The 19069-nt window shown below is 44.0% G+C and overlaps 2 protein-coding genes across 4 annotated transcripts in view; one reads left to right on the top strand and one right to left on the bottom strand.

Annotated features, from left to right (window-relative positions):
* frmpd1b (FERM and PDZ domain containing 1b) overlaps window positions 1-11705 on the top strand; it is a 27305-nt gene extending 15600 nt beyond the window's left edge. The window contains exons 8-17 of one of the 2 annotated variants that reach the window (XM_030061715.1): window positions 542-637; window positions 1347-1472; window positions 1703-1822; window positions 2632-2765; window positions 3267-3393; window positions 4097-4189; window positions 4731-4913; window positions 5258-5459; window positions 5698-6672; window positions 6914-11705. In XM_030061715.1, coding sequence (XP_029917575.1) covers window positions 542-637; window positions 1347-1472; window positions 1703-1822; window positions 2632-2765; window positions 3267-3393; window positions 4097-4189; window positions 4731-4913; window positions 5258-5459; window positions 5698-6672; window positions 6914-9549 — 4692 coding nt within the window. In that variant the 3' untranslated portion in view covers window positions 9550-11705. The remainder of the gene's footprint in view (window positions 1-541; window positions 638-1346; window positions 1473-1702; window positions 1823-2631; window positions 2766-3266; window positions 3394-4096; window positions 4190-4730; window positions 4914-5257; window positions 5460-5697; window positions 6673-6913) is intronic. The other variant, XM_030061716.1, reaches the window with a different exon arrangement.
* Window positions 11706-12778: 1073 nt separating this feature from the next.
* On the bottom strand, window positions 12779-18130 carry slc25a51b (solute carrier family 25 member 51b). 2 transcript variants are annotated; one of them, XM_030061717.1, is made up of 2 exons: window positions 18010-18130; window positions 12779-15631 (listed from the first exon to the last, which is right to left on the bottom strand). In XM_030061717.1, exon 2 carries the CDS (start codon window positions 15556-15558, stop codon window positions 14623-14625), a length of 936 nt encoding a protein of 311 aa, XP_029917577.1. In that variant the 5' UTR covers window positions 15559-15631; window positions 18010-18130; the 3' UTR covers window positions 12779-14622. The 2 variants fall into 2 exon arrangements, with proteins under 2 accessions (XP_029917577.1, XP_029917578.1); XM_030061718.1 differs by having other exon boundaries at window positions 18006-18122.
* Between the last annotated feature and the right edge of the window lie 939 nt (window positions 18131-19069).

The following is a 19069-nucleotide window of genomic DNA, read 5'->3' on the forward strand; positions in this document are numbered from 1 at the left end:
TGGCCTCCATGTCAGCTTCACACACCTCTTGGTTAGGGTGGGAACCTCCGGCGTATCAGGGAACCAACTGGATTCCCAGTTCACAAGTTAGAGATCTGATCCATGAAGGATTTTTTTTATTTTGGAATGATGATGATTTTGAACCATTTAGTTTCAATTCAATTCAGTTTGTTTGAATCATTTGTTTTCCATTTGCCCAATTCGATAGTCAAAAATCAGGTTTTTTTTTTTTTTTTTTTTTTTTTAAAGAATCATGATTGATTCAATCCAAAGCATTTCATATTGATTCAGGACAAAGTCGGTGTGTTTCATTCGGTTTATTTGTCAAAGCCGATTGATGCTGTTGAATCAGCTGTATTTCTAATCGATACGACGGATGCAACGGGTGAATCGTTAACACACCCACCTCTGATCGTTTTCTGTTTCGGTCTCTGTTTCTGAGCTGTCACATGTTTTCTCCTCCTTTTTTTCCCCCCCCTTTTGTCACGGGATATTGGCTCCTGACTCATCCGCAGTGATACATCTTGTTTGTCTCCATCAGGGAAACTCTCTTCTCTTCCTGCCCAATGTTCTGAAAGTTTACCTGGAGAACGGACAGACCAAGGCCTTCAAGTTTGACAAAACCACCACGGTAAAAGTAGGTATTACACACACACACACACACACACATACACACACACAGTACACATTAAATCTGCCAAGACCTCCATATGAAAAAACTGGGGTACTGGAGAGGACCAGGGGTATAATCAGGTCCTTCTGTCAAACATAATATCTCAGCTAATATTTTAGACTCCTCTGTTTTACTTGGTTTGAACTTTGGTCGGATGATGCTTGTTGTTGCTGATTGGCCAAAGACCTGTCGGCATCATACGTGGGGGACAACAAGTTGAACTGTCTCCCCATATCGTTGATTGTGCATCGGCCATTTGTCGGTCCTAACAAAGGGAATATTTTTTCATTTCAGTTGCATTCTATTCTACCTATTTATCATAGCACTAACACAAGTTTAATCACCAATTAATCAGCAAATTTGGTGTCCAGGATATTTGCATGAATATATGCAATATGTGCTGGTCTAAACGCACGAGTCATTTCAGTGATTTCACCGTGACAAGTCATAATTGGACACACAATCAGAAGAACTTGGCTGAAAATCATATCTCATGATTGTTCTCACATGCCTCCTCAGAGCACTGTGACACTGAGAAGCTTCAGCGTGTACGCCGAGCCAAAACAGAGAGCTAACCGAGAGGCGAATCATCTTTGACATTCTGCCATCAACAAGCCGGGATAATTTTTCTTTGTCTAATAGGATCCGAACTGTTGTTTTTTCATCATTCCAGGACATTGTTGTGACTCTGAAGGATAAGCTGTCCATCCGGGCCATCGAGTACTTTGCCCTTGTGCTGGAGCAACAGTACAGCATCACCAAGCTACTGCTGCTGCACGAGGACGAGCTCATACAGAAGGTGAAGAAAACACACACACACACACACTTAGTCATACACTGCTGGTCAATCCAAGTCATACTGCCTCTAAATTGAACAATACATGATGATACACTGATGTGTCTTTTAAGTTTCAAGGGATGTACTGACTCACTGACAAGAAATACAACCTAGATACAGTGTTGTATTTTTTTTTTCTTTTCTGATAGCATGCACACATGCTCATGCTTTATGTCATGTGTCTCCACCAGGTGGTGCAGAAAAAGGACACCCATGACTACCGCTGTCTGTTCAGGGTGTGTTTCATCCCAAAAGATCCAGTGGACCTGCTGCAGGACGACCCCTCGGCCTTCGAGTACCTCTTCCTGCAGGTCAGACAGGCTCGTCCCGCTCTCTGTCCATCCATCTCCAAGCCAGAGACGTTCATTTCTTATCTATCCTCCTTCATTTTTACAACACATAGCACAGATGTGTGTTTCACAGTCTCCGGCCTGCTACAACACTGAATACCTGCATAAATGTAGCGCTAAAAGTTAGGTTGAGATGATGCTGATGATAGTAGTGCAAATCTGCTGCTGTGTTTTGTGAAATTGGAGCCTTAATATCTCTCTGATGTCAATTTAAAACAGCCCTAACCTGTTTTAATATTGAATATTTACTGCTCCATAATATCCTACTGGGAAAATGCTGTGGTAGTTTCGGTTAATATTGAAATTGGCCACCTCCTGCATGTCAGCATCTGTCGAATGCTTGCTGTTTTGTAGTTCGAGCGAGCGGGAGACTTCATTTCAACTTTGGATGACAAGCCCTGGAGTCACAGGTTTTATTTGCATATGATGCTGCAGACAGCACGGCATCGGGGGAGCCACTTATGTCATTTTGATTTATTGTTCTACCTGAAGTCTGCCTCCTGTTGTGTTTGTTTGTGCTCAGCAAATGGCTCGGACAGTTAAGAGTATCGCAGTGTTGGTTTATGTATAACGATGCGCAGGAGTCGTGCATCTTGCAGTGTGTTTGTGCATGTACCGGAGTGTACTATATTTGTGTATTCATACATTACATCACGTTGCATTGCCCTTTACAGTTTGTATAACGGTGTGTTCCTGTGCAGATGTGTTCACACGCTTGATGTCCGCATGCATCACAATATAAGTGTGTGTGTGTGTGTGTGTGTTTCCAGAGTGTTGGGGACGTACTGCAGGAGCGTTTTGCAGTGGAGATGAAGTGTAACACTGCACTGCGCCTTGCTGCCCTGCACATGCATGAGAGACTAGATTGCTGTGGGCAGACCAGGACCTCTATCAAGAGCATAACGTGAGTCATATGTCTATATATATGTACATACTGTATGTGTGTGTGTGTGTGTGTGTGTGATCATTCTACAGTCACAAAAAGATTGTTAGGGCACCATAAGTCTGACTCGTGCACTTTTTATTTTAGGTTTCATATAATTTTGGTGATCTAGGAATTTGAGTTTGTTCTACTATTGCACTCTTTGTATGCTCTGGATAAGGGCGTCAGCTAAATGCCTAAAATATAAATGTAATGGAAAATGTTTTTGCGTGTGTGCACAAGGGTGTGTGTGTGTGTGTGTGTGTGTGTGTGTGTGCCCTATTTTTGTGTGTGAATCACAGTGTGATCTAGTGGTGTATGACATGATTTGCCCTATTTGTGTAAACTCTCCCTCTCTCTCTCTCTCTCTCTCTCTCTCTCTTTCTCTTCATAAACTCTCTCACACCTGCACACATTCATAAGCACAAACACACATCTGATTCTTATATCCTGCACTAATCTATGTGTGTGTTTTTGTGACAGGAAGGAGTTTGGCCTGGACAGCTTCATCTCTCCCACGCTGCTGAGCAACATGAGGGAGAAAGACCTGAGGAAAGCCATCAGTTACCACCTCAAAAAGATCCAGTCCCTGCTCGAGCCACGCCAGAAGGTAGAGAGAGACTGATGGATGAAAGAAAGAGCTGGTGGGAAGAATAATGGTGGTTAAATAGCCGCTTTAGGGTTCGCTTTAGCTGACACCACAGTGACTGCTGACCTCCCTGGGGTGTATAGTGGTGTTGATATGAATTGCAAAGTGACAGTAAGTTGGGAGACAGATGGGATGGTGTGTGTGTGTGAGTGAGTGTGTTGGGGAGGGCGAGGGGTGGATGACAGAAAAAGGGAAGGTCGTGTCACAGGCTTGGATAATGTTTCTGGCAGAGTTATCATAGTATAGTAGTAGTCATCATAGTTCTGTATTTCCTTTTAGTGTGTTTTCTTTTTTAATATGGGGGGTGTTTCTAAGGGGAAAGATTTAAGGAGTTCAGAATAGGTATTACAATCCAAACACATCCAAACCCAAACCCTTGTGAAGGCACTTAAAGTCACACTCATGTCGACATCCCAGTCTCAATAAACATCAGCACCAACGCTTCCTCATGCTTGTTATGTTGAAAAATTTGACCAAATTGCCAAAGACTAAAACTAAAGACATTTTCTTTATTTTTTATTTTATTTTAGTTCATTTTGTAAGTTGTGATGTGATGGCTTGCTGGATTATCGTTACATCCACTCTGGTTTCTTCCGCTTTGTCTCTCCTTCTTTGTCAACATTCTTTCTTGTTTTCTTTAATTGTGTTTTCCGTGGTGCTTCAGGTAATAAATGCTACTCAGGCACGGTTGGCCTACCTCACTCAGCTGGGAGAACTTATTTCCTATGGAGGACGGTCCTACACAGCTACAATGATGGTAAGAGCTATGAGCTTGATGTTTACCATTTAGCCGCAATGTCCTGGGTTTTCATCTAGCCTGGGAACTTTGTCACATCCCATCTCTCCTGTATAAAATAAAATAAACTTAACGCAAAAAAGAGCCTAAGACCATTTACGAAATTAAATATGCCTTAGCTGTAAATCTTCCTCGCCACAACCAGTCGAGCACGAGTCTAGTCTCAAGTCATATGTGATAATTATATGTACAAATAAATTTATACATCTACTTTTCAACCTCTGACAACTTCACACCTTTATGACTCTATGCTCCCCTCTCATGTGATTTTTCCTCCTTTCTAATCGTTTTCTTTTGTTTCAACCTTATACTCTGTTTAAATTGTCTCGTATCCTTATTGCCTATTGTCTTATCCATTGATCCCTGTCTTTTTATACACCTCCATCACCTCATGCTTTCTCTTTTTTTCTGCTCTCATGATTTCATTCTATGATGCTCTCCTTAATTTCTCCTCCCCACTCGCCTACATCTCCCTCTTGTTCTCCTTCTCTTTCCATATTAGCTCCAGGACAGAGAGGCATTGGTCAGCCTGCTGGTGGGGGCCAGGTATGGGATGAGTCAGGTCATCAACCACAAGCTCAATGTGATCTCTACGCTGGTCGAATTCAGCAGCATCAGCCGCGTGGAGCTGCTCTCCGAGTCTGATAAAGTCAGCCTGCTGCGCATCTCACTGCATGACATGAAGGTATGGAGGACACTGGACAGATATGCATCAGCATGTAGTCACAGTAATTCATCAATATTGCAGGCACTCACACACTGACACAGATGCTGAAATGGATATTCACTCACCACACTATATTCACACCAGAGCTCATGCTACAATACATATAGGTCAACCATTTCTCCTCCAATGCACAAATAGTATGCAGCTGAAAGGACTGTGCAGTAGCTATACAAAACAAATTCACTGGACTCAAAGGTAACTGATTGTCACTCTTTCTCCCACTCCATCCCCTCTCCTCCCTTACCCTCTGGCTTTAATCATACCGCTTTACCTTTTTTCCTGCAATGCCATTCACTCCTCAGCCATTTGCCTTACTGATGGACTCTCTGGCAGCCAAAGACTTAGCATGTCTGCTAGGAGGCTACTGCAAGCTCCTGGTGGATCCCACTGTTAATGTCTTCCGTCTGGGGCGCCCCAAAGTCAGGGTGCACCGGATTCCTGCTGAAGAAGGTGTGTGTGGGAGGTTCGCCGTAATAGAGGGCGTGTGCTATGAGTCCCTATCAAGTGAGCAAAAACTGTTAACTTAAAATATTCACTTTTCTGGTCTTGGCCATTTCATAGACTTTTTAATCACCTCACGATGTGTTGACGCACATCATCAGCGAGTATGGGTAGAGTTACTCAAGACATTGATATTACACTATCAAATTCCAAACTCTGTTTTCCTCTAATAACTGACTGACAACCTGGTATGCTCTCCATGTCTGTTTCTGGGGTTTGCATGTTTGTTTGGTGTTATTAGGTTATGTGTCGCGCTGCTGCAGTGACTCAGATGACACATCGGATGAGGACTACCCGATGGATTCCCAGAATAGCAAACGCCCTGACCCAGCGAGCCAAGACTGGGAGGAAAGGAGGAGAGAGGAGGAGGAGAAGAGGAGAGAGGAAGAAAGGAGAGAGAGAGAGGAGTATGAAGGGAAACAGGAAGTGAAGATAATCGTGACAGCAGAAGGTAGGGACAATGAGGGAAAAAAGGAAGGTGGAGCAACAGTAGGTGGTCTGATTAAAACCAGTGGAGTGGATGAGGAAATGAATCTGGAGACCAACTGGTACCACACTGACCCGCGGGTCACCAGCAGCTTCTCTAGCTTGTCCAGCGGCTCCTTGAGTGCTGCCCTAGAAGAGAACAGCATCGCAGCCAAAGCTCCCTCACGTATGGAGGCACTCCGTGGACTACGCCCATCTGAAGGACTCTCAAACCTGGATGTCCACCACCCGTACCTCCTGGAGCCACAACGCCATCAAGGACATGCTGCTACCGGCCCCTTACGGCCCACCAATCTCAATTATCGTGGCAATGACAATTCCTGCCTTTGTTTTGCTGAGCTCTCCCAGGCTGACTTCCTCCCTAGCCCACCTGAGGCCACCAGTGATGATGATGAAGACGAGGAAGAGGAAGGAGAGGAGGAGCTCAGACGCATTTCTAAGATACCTAGTTCAAGAGATCTGAGACTGATTGACAGCACGCCCTTCCAGAGATCGCCCAATAAGAAAATAAAAAAGGTCCCTCCCAAAGTCCCAGTTAGGACAAGTTCAATCCCTGGCAATAAAGCAGCACATGCTGAGAAGCGCCTTTCCAAGGAGGACGAGGGTCTGTTCCTGACACCTTCACCCAACCCCAAACCAGCTCTGGTGGTCAAAGAGAGTGCCTCAGAGTCTGAAGATGAGTTCTTCGACGCACAGGAGAGATTTACTCCCCCAGTTCCAGATCTCTCAGGTTTGTCTACAGCACAGTTATTGCTGACTTTTATTTTCCCAGATGAATAAGATTATTTGTTGTTGTCATGTTTTTGTGTAGTTCCCTTATTTATGATTCTTTGGTTGTTGTTATGTGATATCATGGAAAACAGGTAAAACATTAAGATGCTGATGTGATTAAAGGCTGTGGAAAATATTTGTGTCACTGCTTTGATGCTTCTTTCTGTTTTCTTCTTTGTATTCATCTATTTCTCTCACAGAGGCAGAACTGGCTGACAGGCGGAATGCCAATCGTCTGAGTGGCACTTGGAATAGCCTTCCTACTGTGCCAGAAAAAGAGCCAACCTCACCCCTTAATAATAAAAATGTGCTGTCTCAAAACAAAAATCAAGAGGAGACTCTTAAGGCACCTGCAAAGCCCCTTACTAACCAACAGCCAAGCCCTTCACAACCATCTCAGAAAACTGAAGTTAAGGTCAAACCACCCTTGGCACCTAAGCCCCAGCTGCTCCCCAAACCACAGATAATTCCCCCTAAGTCTCCCCAACATGGCCGTTCTTATGCCCACTGCAATGGGGATGCCTCTGGACGCCTCTCCTCTGAGTTGCTGGAGATGGAGCCAGACACCATGGAGTTTAAGTCTGTCACTTCTGGGGCAGGGGGGCTGCCTCTGTCCTCACCTCTGATCACAGCAGTGCGGCGCAGCCACCAACCACCACCGATCCCAATACCCCAGACCAAGGAGAGGAGCATGAAGCAAGAAAACAGCCCAAAACAGGATATCGAGGTGACACAGGAGAATGGAGAACTGGTTGTTTCCAAAGACAAAGTTTACATTCCTGCTGAAAAGGAAACTCCTAAAGTTGAGGAAAAAAACGCTGAGGTTGCCCTGCTCACAGAAGAGGTGCAGGGGTGGGAAAATGGAGAAGAGGTTGAAGTCACAAAAAAGCCCACAGACCTGCCACCTATTCCTCGCTCTAATTCAGGTACAAAACTGGTCCTCCCCCCTCCATTATCTCCCAAACCCACTTCTCCCTCCAATCTCCACCCCTTATCTCTTCCTGGTAGCTCGCCTGTCTCCCCCACTGATCCAGTCAAAGAGATCTTTAAAGATGGCATCAGCCCACCAAATGGCATCCATCCTTGGAGCAGCCGCAATGGCATCATCCAGTCAGGACCCCGGAGGGTTTCTCTAAGTCATGAGAGCCTGTCACCCAAAAACACAGAGGCCCCTCTCACCCTCACCACCTCCCTGACCTCAACTTCCTCCAAAGGGGTTGGGGGCATGGAAAACAGGGAGCCAGGGAGGTCTGGGTCAGGGTCAGACCTGAGGACCAGTTCCTCTAGCCTAGGAGGCAGACTCCCAGCCTCAGCCCTGAGGGGGAGGATCCAGGCCCTCCCGTGGTACATGACCCGTTCTCAGGAGATTCTAGGCACTTTGGACTATCCCTCCAGCAGCTCCATCAATGGAGACACATCTGGCTTTGGCTCTGGTTTGTCTGTAGCCAGTGGAGTATCTGACCTAAACAAGACCCCTGTCAAGGATAAAGAGACTGTGGCCGCAAAAGCAGGAGGGAAAGGGAAGATTCTGGAGGAGGGAGCTGAGGTTGTCATAGCAACCATCAAAGAGGCCCAGGATGTGACTACACACATGAAGAATGCCAATGGGACAAATGGGTCACACCCTGATCTAAGTTTCAAAGACAATGGTGCACACAGTGGCAGTGTTTCTTCTGAGCAGCCTCAATCACGGCCACACTCAGCAGTGGGATTAGGAGGCGTGGCTGGCATGCCCATAGGAGGTGACTCTCCGTCCTCCTCGGTGGTGGAGAGCACCCCCCCACAGCAGCACCGGGAGGCCTGTGGCTGCCGAACTGTTTATGCCAACTGTTTCAGTGGTGACGCAGAGGATGTTGTCGGCTTTGATGAAGAGCTCACTGTTTACGAGTTCTCCCGCCGCACACGCCCCAAACCTGCCCGACCCACACCTGTCCCTTCTCCTACATCACCCTCTGTCAACCCCAATGCCAATATCCTGTCACTGCTTAGGGACAACCCACGGCCCCTCTCCACGCTTTCTACTGCCTCCTCTGAACTCAGCCCCCTTGTTTCACGGCCCATCTCACCGACACCACCAGTCGGCGGTCCTCTTCGCTCCCTTACTAACAAGCGCTATGGAGGGCTGAAGGGAGGATTTGCGTCCCTGCGTCAAGATATAGATCAGCTATTACTGGTCTTAGAGAGGGGAACAGCTGATCAACCACAACCAACAACATGTCAGGACTCCAATCAGGATGGTACAGCGATACAGGAAGGATCTGAACTCTTGAATGAAAAGGGAAGCGAAGGCAGTACAGCCCCAGGCCCAAATTGTGCAGGGATGAGCCCTGCCCCTCTGACAGAGGCGGAGAGGAGTCTTCTCCAAGCAGAGGCTCGACGATTGGCCTCTGGGTGCCAGAGGGCCACACGTGTAGGCTGGGCTCCTGATGAAGCCCTACGCTCTTTATCTAACAGCTTCAGTGCCCTGGTGCAGCTGTCAGCAGCCTGCCTGCAGACATACCCCTGTCCTGGCTGTGACATCTGCCGTGATGTAAGCCTGTTCCATGGAGATGAGGAAGATGACAGCCAAGGGGCCATGGACAAGCTGAAAGAGATAGTGGGTCTGTACCGGGAGTTTGTTGGGGCTGTGGAGACAGCTGGAACTGGTAATGGCACTGGGGGCAAAGGTGTGGGCGTCAGTGGGTGTGGGCAGGGCCAGGGGGAAGGTGAGGGGGTGAGGCTACTGGCCAAACGCTGCACTGTGCTCATCTCCTCTGTCTTTGCGCTCACTCAGCTCTTCCGGACACGCTTACCAGACACCTCGGACACGCCCAGCCATGTACCTCTCAACTTTTGACCTCTGAACTTTTACCCCCTAACAGCCAAGTGACTATAGTGATGAGCCAAGAGGAAACATAGCACAGAGGGATCTGGTGTGTGACCCCTATGTTCTTGTACAGTAAGTGCCATGCACACCACAGCACAGACATAAAAACACATAACATACATCCACACAAAAAATACACAAACCAAACCTCCACACAAAGAGAGGGACTTACAATGCTTGGCCTCTTCTTGGACGCATATGGACTATGCATTTGTACATACGAATTTTATAACTATCTTATAATGCTCTTATTTTATGATACAATATGTGTATGTATGTAAGGATGAATTATCCATGTATGTATTTATGTATTTATTTTTAAAATCTTTGCACCATGGTCTGTGATGTGCAGGTCTCTGGTGGAAAAACCTATGGATGTCACTGGAATTTGTATTTTTCATTCTTTAAGACAGTATTATGTTATTCTTTGCTGCTTTAAAGATTCCTCACCTCCACGTAAAGGTGTAATCTGTAAATTGTCACTTTTGAAGTTTAAATACTACATTTTACTGTAACCAAGCAGAAAATGTAATCACACTACTATACCACACTTTCAACAGAATGAACCACTTTGGTTTATATGTGTACTTGTAGCTACTTTTTAAGGTTCAGTTGAACATTTCTCAAGATTACAGTTGCATATAAATGGAATTAGATACAAAACTATACCACGACAAAACAGGGAGAGCACTTTCGACTGTTACAGATTGCACCTTTTTAAGAGACACTAACCTTGTGTAAAGTGTTTATTTCTGTCCTACCCCTGGCTCCTGACTGACTTTTGGTGAATGCTTTTTAGAAAAAAAAAACCCTCCAGTAACCCAAACTTATGCAGTACTAATCAACTATTCATCCAAAGGACAAGATATATTTTTTTTTCCAGGGTGGGTCGTGTGGGTGGGGCCTGGGAACAATACAGAGATGATCTTATTTATGTAGTTTGTAAAAAAACAAAACAAAACAAAAAAAGAATAAGAAAAACAAGTTTTTGACAAGGCACAAGGCTGACTGTTAAACTTTCTCCAGATGTAGCAAAGATCCAAAGTCTTAAAACACTGAGCCACAACTGTTATTCCCCTCAATGGTTTCCTCGTAGGGCACACCAACTAACTAAAAACATGACTGACAGATTGATTGACTGCTGTATGCTGGAGTCAGAATTGTAGATATACATTTATATCTGTGTCTATGTTAATGTCCTCCTCTGTCTCTACCTAGTTTATGGCTATGCAAACATAAACACTTCACCCCCCACATGCCATTCTCTTGTTTTGTTGTGCTAACATTAAAAAAAAAACAAAAAAAACAATACCTACATTATGTTTGATAATCTGATTATATTGAGTGCTTTTTTCTTTGGAATGTCGGCCTTTGTCTTGGTTCTCGAATACCTACTGCATTATGGATTGCAACATTCTGCAAAGTTGCATGGCATTAACATTTGTCAATATAGAGACTCCTGTCAGTATTGATGTCTGTGAAATTGTCAGTAAAAGGATTGCATTGCTCGATCAGTTTGCTGATGTACAGTGTCCACCAATCAGCACGTCTGTATCATATGACATCGACTCATTTGATCGGCCATCCAATATGGAGGATTTGCGTACTGTAGCCATCTTATGACAAGAAGGTAATTATGCCACATTAGTCAGTTGCTTATATAAATACAGTAATGAGATTATTTGAGATAGACTTCTTAAGTGTGCAGAGACAGCTGATGAGGAGATAGATCACTTAGTTAATCTTCCAAATTAATGATTGAGGGAAAAACAGTCAGGGTGGGTTACCTTGAATAGGAAGGCGGTTGGGTGTTCAGAGCTTCCAGATGTCGTGGACACCGTGTCCAGTAGAGCGGTCTCCATCGCAGCATTATAACATCACGAGACCTAGGTAATACGTAGGTCTCACGAGCATCTCCAGTTGTCCATCAAGCAGGCCTGAACAGCAGAAAGAGTGCCTGTGTCATCCAAGAGTTTTCCTTCCCTGTAGCTATAAATGTAGCAACAGTATTTCATATTCGAGGTGATATTGTGTTTTTACATGAGCAGTCACTTTTCCATACCCCATGTACGACATTGGTATACCAAGAAATGTACTGTTTGGAAATAAATTACGCATTGACCGTATGATGTTGGATGTGTGGGCGTTTGGTATGCTTGATACGCGGGCAGATTCATTCACCTTTATTGTTGAATTGTGCCACATCAATTTGACAAACTAGCTCCCAGACAATAGCCTTATTCATCTGATGCGTATATACTGACTTGAGAGGTGTCTGACAATGAACAAAGGGGTAAATATTTCAGCAGTGGCAGAGAATGGGCCATTCAAAGATGTCTAAATAGCCTCACTGTGCACCGTCTCTGTCCTCCCGATCATACTGTTAATGAGGATTATCACGGGATTGTTTTCCCAGCAGTTGTCCTCTATATCTCCATGAAGCCTTGAAGTGTTGATCCTGAATGTGACATCAGGATTGCCTGTAGGACTTGACGTCTTGATTGGAGCTCCTTCCCCTTCCTTTTCTACATTATTCACAGCAAGCCAGAGGTGTTAAAAGCACGGCTTCCAGTCTAGTTCTTGAGATCCATTCTTGAATAAGGAAAAAAATAAAAATAAATAAACATCGCGTACAGAATGGTGAAAATACATGTTTGGCACGGTGAAAAGGAACATATTTGAACTAAGCTGAGAGGCTTTAGAACTAGAGCAGCTCAGCCCTCCCCGTTCTGAAGTCCCCATGTCAGATTGCCCTTAATCTGATCATTATCTCCACAGTCTGACTTCTTGACACAGTAATCTAGAAAGTCCCACTGTCTGCTGCGAAACACATACAAAGCAAGGCCTGACAGTGCAGCCATGACTGCGAGAGCCATTTCTCTAATGAAACGTGCAGCATGGAAAAGAGATAGAAGCTCATCACTGTACTCTGCACCTTAGTGTATACTGTCCCGGTGTTACTATGTTTCTATGGTTGACTTCAGTGCATCATTGGAGTGGTGACAGCTTTTGTGTGATTCATTGCAACACAGGAATTACAATGCATACTTGGGCAAAGGCAGGCCAAGTTGTAAGGCAATACATAGCCGAGGGCATGACTCATAGGGAGGGGTAGTAGCACAAAGGTCACAGAATCCATTTACTTTTATTTTTAGGAAACATACAGGTGTCTTGATGAATAAATAACCAAAACATAAACAGCTGTCAATATTTTATTGTTGAATTAGGCCTACCCTCACTCCATTGTAAAGTATGTGACAACTGACAGGTCGGTCACCAAAGACATCATCACAATGCACTGGCAATATCTTTAATGTTTCATTTTCAACATTTCATTTGGTAGAAGGAACTGATTAAAAATTCCATAGTGATTTGCTGTGCTTTGACACTTCAGGGAAAGAGGTAATTACAAACAGCATTATCTTAACGCTTGTCCTACTTTTCAAAACCAATTAATTTACAAACTTCTTTCATGGAGGAAACCCTAGAAAATTCTAAAAAGATCTCATCAAAGACAAGTATATTTTGGACCGAGGCGCTGAACAGAACCGAAGAGAGAAATAGGCCAAGTGGTCTATATATATGGCAGCTTGTTTTTTTTTTATGCCACTGAACATTACCCTTTCCCTACTCTCTCTCTCTGCACCATCAACATTCAGTCTCGCACACTCATCTGCACTCAAGGCACCACCCTCTCTCTCCGTCTCTCTCTCTCTCCAGTATGCTCTCAGTGTCCGAGCAGCATGCCTTCTCTCTCTGAACTGTCATATCCAGAGAGAGCCGCTGCATGGCGACTGCATCTACTCAAGCTTGAAATCTGAGCCCATTATGTCAACAGAGCTTATGGGCATGGAGGAGAGCAAGCGTGAGAGATATAGATAGAGAGAGAGAGACACTGGCAGGAATGAAATATGGTGCAAGCTAAAGTAAAAAAAAAAAAAAAAAAGGAAATAGGTAGCACTCCTTTTTATAGTTCCAAATGAAGAACAAATGCTGAAAATATTTTATTGTATCTTAAAATAAAGCATGAGCACTTTCTGTGGTGTTATTTGTTGCACTAGAGGCCTAAATTAAATTAAAGGAAAATAGTTATGTCTCTTTTGAATGTCCAATTCACTATAAAAAAAAGAGACAAGATCTGGCCGTGCTGCATAACTGTATGTGTTACTCACATATACACCAATGGGCACTTTTCAAAACTCAAAATCATAAACACACTACCAATAGCACTTCAGAAAATAAACCAAGACAAACACCTTTTGACAAAACATTTCAATATTTGCGTTGATTGGCATAGATGGATCATGTGTGACATAGCCTGCCTGTGTTCACTAGTGCTTCCAAACACGTATACTGATGCTTGTTTCAACAACCTCAAGTATTAGCCTTCAGATCCCACTGACATGTAAGGTTACATGTTCAACGACTGAATAAGTGGAGATGGAGTATAAAGATAAATAAAATGGCCAACAATCAGTATACTACAGTTCACTTGAGAACAAAAGTTTTTCAGTGGACACAAATGTATAGAACTGTTTCAAGGACCAAATAAGAGCTTTACAGGCAAAATGCTCTTGGACAACAAAGTGCCACTGCAAATAGTACACTGGGTGAAACAGATTCTTCAACAAAACAGTTAATACAGTCAAGTCATCTTTGCTTCAGACTGTGGACAAATTGAGATTTCAGTTTGCTCCCAAAATTTTGTACACAGAGCAAAAAAAAAAAAAGGGCATTTCAATTGGACCCTGGCACAAGTTTTTTTTTTTTTTTTTTTTTTATATAGGCTTTAAGCATGTGTTGTTTTTAATACTTTAACAAAAGCAGTCAGAATGGCAGGCAGTTCTCACACTGATCGTTGGCCCCTGTCAGCAGTGCAACTTCTTCTGTCTCTGTCATGGAAAACCCAATGCCCAGTGTATAGTCCTAGAAGGCAAGTGCATTGATTCTTCTCAAATGAACAGTATTTTTTCCTTAGTTTTTCCCTTTCAACACTTTCTTTATCTTTCTAGATTTATATTAATTTCATCTCCCTTCCCCTTCTCATAGGACCTTGAGCAGCAGCTCATAGGTGGCATTGATAATTCCCCAGGAGAGGAGTGAGCGGTGGTAGTTGAGGTGGGCCCCTCGGAAGAGCATGGCAAGGCTGCCGCCCCTCTCTCTCCACACTGTAAGCAGCACCTCCCCACAGGGCCGGAAGGCTCCACCAACCTGGGACTGAGCCCGTGACTTCACTACATTTAAAGGATAAAACATGATGCCGAGGCCGGCACCCAACAACCCTCCGCACACAAAGTCATTGACCATGTGGCCCGCCCGGCTAGTAGCTTCAGGGAGCTGCTCTTTAATGGGCCCACGGAGCCCGAAGAAAAGCACATTGCTGGGGCCGTTGCGGAGCAGCACGGGCACGAGGCCTCGGTAGCACTCTCTGACCCCATACTCAGTCAGAAGGGTCCGGAAAGTGTGGGCTGTGTTGTTGAAACGTCCGTGGTGCCGATGGTCCTGCAGGAGTGTTTGAACGCGCTCAAATGGTGTCAGGACGGCCTCGGCAGTTCCCGCCAGCGCTGCAGCAAAGCTCCGTGTGGCCAGCTCTGGTATTCCACTGCTGCCGGCTCGGTCCAGTAAGACCCTGGAGAAGTCCTCATACAAGCCAAACATGATGGCCACCGTAGTGCTCTTCTGGAGCAGTGGTGGCAGCAGGCCACGATAAAGGTTCCTCAGCCCGTCCCTTTGGAGCTGCCGCACTGCCTCAACGGCCAGCACACCGTGCAGCTGCTGGCGGAATAGCACCTTTTGGATAGGGAAGGTCACCACAATATTGGTGAAGGCTGCAATGGAGCCACAGGCATAGTGCTTCCCATGAGGCCCCAGCCAGGCGCCAAGACCTCCACCAGGCCGCAGGGAGTTGCCTCCTTTACTCAAGGAGCCCTGGGGCTGAGACGTCCTGGCTGACTCTGGGTCCATGGTGGTAACAGCCATGAGAGGCTAGCTGTACCACAGGCTACGCCTCCAGCATCACATCGACACCACAGGGTTCAGAACAATCTCCACCCTGCAGGAGAGGAAGAGAGCACATATGAGAAATACTTTGTCACATTGTTCTTGTGACTTCTGAATCAGTGACGACTGTGCCTCTAATAGCAACCGATTAAGAGGCACATTCAAATAAAGCTTTAGGTTAATCAGTCTGAATCCGCAGCTTCCTGCTATCCTAAGTACTCACTCCTCTTTAGGATAAACATCTCTGACTCACTCTAACAAAAACTTCTGTTTGTGCTTGTTGAATGTTTGGAAACTATGGGATGAGCAATTTTATAAAACTGATACCATAAATGGTTAAAAAACAACCTTGATTATGAGTGCTTCCACACTTAAAGATGACTCCAGTGTCTGCAAGTTTCATCACGTTGCATTGTTGAACTTTTAAGACTTAGGCTATGTATTGCCATTTACGAGTAAAAACACAACCAACTCTACCACTGAAATAAACACAAAAATCAAAATATAGTCTAGATCTGCAAGAATGGATGGATTTCTTACAAGACAAACTGCATAAGAAAATACAGCATTTTCAAAAATCATTCAGATTAAGTTGAGGCTTATAATTTACTGTATTAAGATCTTAAATTTGTAATAGATATATTTTTTAGATTTTTTTTTTTTATCTGTTGACTCTGGTGTGAACTGATATGGTTCAAACAACTATAAACTCACTGACCATTACAACACAGAGGTTCCGATGAACAAGACGAGATTAAATGGCACATGGAGTAAACATTTGTTTAAGTCACTGTAGTTTGCCAAGAGCAGGTTTTAACTGTGCAACCTCAGGCTGGTGACCTGACTTCAACTGCCTGCTGATAATGGTCATTACATAACTAGAGTGACTAATATTCACCGGCACAGGCATGCAGGAAGATGTAAACTAGGAAAGGGAAAGGCTCCTGGCCTCCAGATATCTGAATGAAAATGGGTTAAACGGGCACCGACATGTTTCCCCTCTGCAGACATACCCACTTTATGCTAATCCCATGCAGTTTGGAGTACAAACCATGCAGTTTCTTTCTTTCTTTCTTTCTTTTTTGCATGCAGTACAAATACGTTATTTTGGCCTATTTGAAAAAGGTGTATTTGTGCATACTGGAGCCAAAACAGTCTTGGAGATGCATAAATTGGGTTTGACTGGAAAGCTGAGAATCTTGTGGATTCACTGAGTCCAATTTTATTCATGTATGATGATGTTAGGTCCCACAGTAGCCATTTCATTGCAGTGAGACCATTTTTTGAATCTTGATGATGATCAGAGCCTCATGAAACTTTACAGCCACAAAACTAGATGATCATTCAAAAAATTGCAATAAATCATGATATTGAATTGCAATAGTTGGAGAATCACAATACATACCAAATAAGCACCCGCATATCATGATAGTATCAAATTGGGAAATAAGCATATCAACCCAGCCCTAAAAGAAGAGCTATATGTACTTCTCCAATATTTTATCTGTAGAAGCTGGTGTCACATATTAACGTGTACAAGGGGAATAACAGGAAACAGTGTGATCTAAGAATACAGCCAGGATTTATTGCAAACTAATGGCTTTGTAAACACTCTTAAAGTCACAGAGCAGGGAGTCACAGAGTTGTTTAAATATAGGCCTACACACCAAGTAGCTGGATGGCAACGGAAAAAGTGTGGAGTCATTAGAGGTCATGGTATGTAATCCCATACCACCACACAAATCCCTCTAAACAGTTTCAGGTCAGTGTTACACGGCTCGAGGTGTGTGTGCGTGGGCCCGTTGGAAAAAACGCATTGAAGTGTCAGACAAGGAAGAGGACAATGCCAAAGCGACGTGCATTTTAGCAGGCCGTTTGATTTGATTTGCACAGGAGAGTGGCTGGCTGGCTACGCCCTCTATATGTGTTGCTAGGTTAAATTAGCTCAGTAAGTTAGCTGTGTCACGGCTATGCTCTGGCACCGAGCTGATGCAGACATAAAGGCTTAAATGATTGCTAAAGGTTGTCGTAGCTACTCAAAGCGACTCACCGCTGTGTGTTTACGAGCTAACGGCCAACAAATCATCCACCTTGCCTCGATAGATACATGCTAGCACTTGTTAGCAAGCACTGCTGTCTCGCTAGCTTGCCTTTGCTGGTTTAACAGAGTCGGTGAGTCGGCTCTGTTGATCATGTAGCGCAAACTACATGTTGTATGCAAAGAGAGGAGTCGTGACAGCTCTGTAGACTCACGCAAAACAGTGAAATACCTGTCATACCAGCATGCTAAGTAAGCAGCTAGCACGTCAAGTAAGTTAGCAGCAGAGTCAAAACGGACGACACCGCCGGCCAGCCACGGAACGTCAAGAGGCAAAGGAGCATTTGGGCATTTGAGGACATGTCTCATTAAATAAACCAGCCTTTACTTGCCGTGTGCTCCAGTCGCCGTCCTCTGTCTTGACACGAAGCGTGTGTGTTTAGCAGTCGGAGCCGCCGTCAGGTCGAGTCAGGAGCCAGCAGGTGACAGCGATGCTGCCTCGGCGCATGCGCAGTCCTGCAGGCTGAGCTAACTGTCTTTTTAAAATATATTTATTATTATTATTATTATTATTATTATTATTATTATTATTATTATTATTATTATTATTTATTTTTATTTAGCATATATTTATCAACATGCAAATTCACGTAGAGGACACATACAAACAATGCAGCACGACAACAACGTTAATAAACTCAATGAAAATTTAAATAATTAAATGAAGAGTGGGGTTTATACGCAAACTATTTACAGAAATTTAGAATTGACCTGTTGCTGTGTCACATATAACCTACAACGGAGCAAAGATCTCACATAAGAGGCAGAAATCAAAATAACTAGAAACGGGATATAGCCCCATAAATCTTCCTTGTTTTTTACCTGAGCGCGTTGTTTACGTGATAAGAAAAATAATTTGAGATCATTTATAAACCAAGCAAAGGAAGGATTGCCATTCTTCCTCTCACTACAATGAATATAATATTTATCCATAAGAATGGTCATATTAATTATGTCAGAAATGGGTTAATTTATCTTAACTGATCTTAACTGAACTAATATCGAACAAACCCTTCTGGACACCGAGTATAAGAAAAACACATGCTCTGATGTTTCTTCTGTCAAGTTTCAAAATGTACAAGGGTCCACTAAATACTTGAAACACTTTTTTTTAGGGAACTCTCCAACCGGGTAAACCGTATAAATTATTTTGAAAGGGATTTCTTTAACCTTTGGGGGAAATATGCCATTTTATAAATTTAGAATGTGCTATATCCATCACCAAAGTTTCCAGTTTTGGTTTGGTGAGGCAACAGACAATTCATTTGGATTAATTTGACAAAAGCACCACGAGCAGCACCAGTGTTGTCAGCGCTTTGTAGCAGTTCCTGTCCGGTGCGCAGGGGGGCAGTGTTGAGCCTGAGGAGGCAGGAGGCAACGTCAGCCGTGCGA

Source organism: Myripristis murdjan, chromosome 10 (assembly GCF_902150065.1).
Source record: "Myripristis murdjan chromosome 10, fMyrMur1.1, whole genome shotgun sequence".
NCBI lineage: Eukaryota > Metazoa > Chordata > Actinopteri > Holocentriformes > Holocentridae > Myripristis > Myripristis murdjan.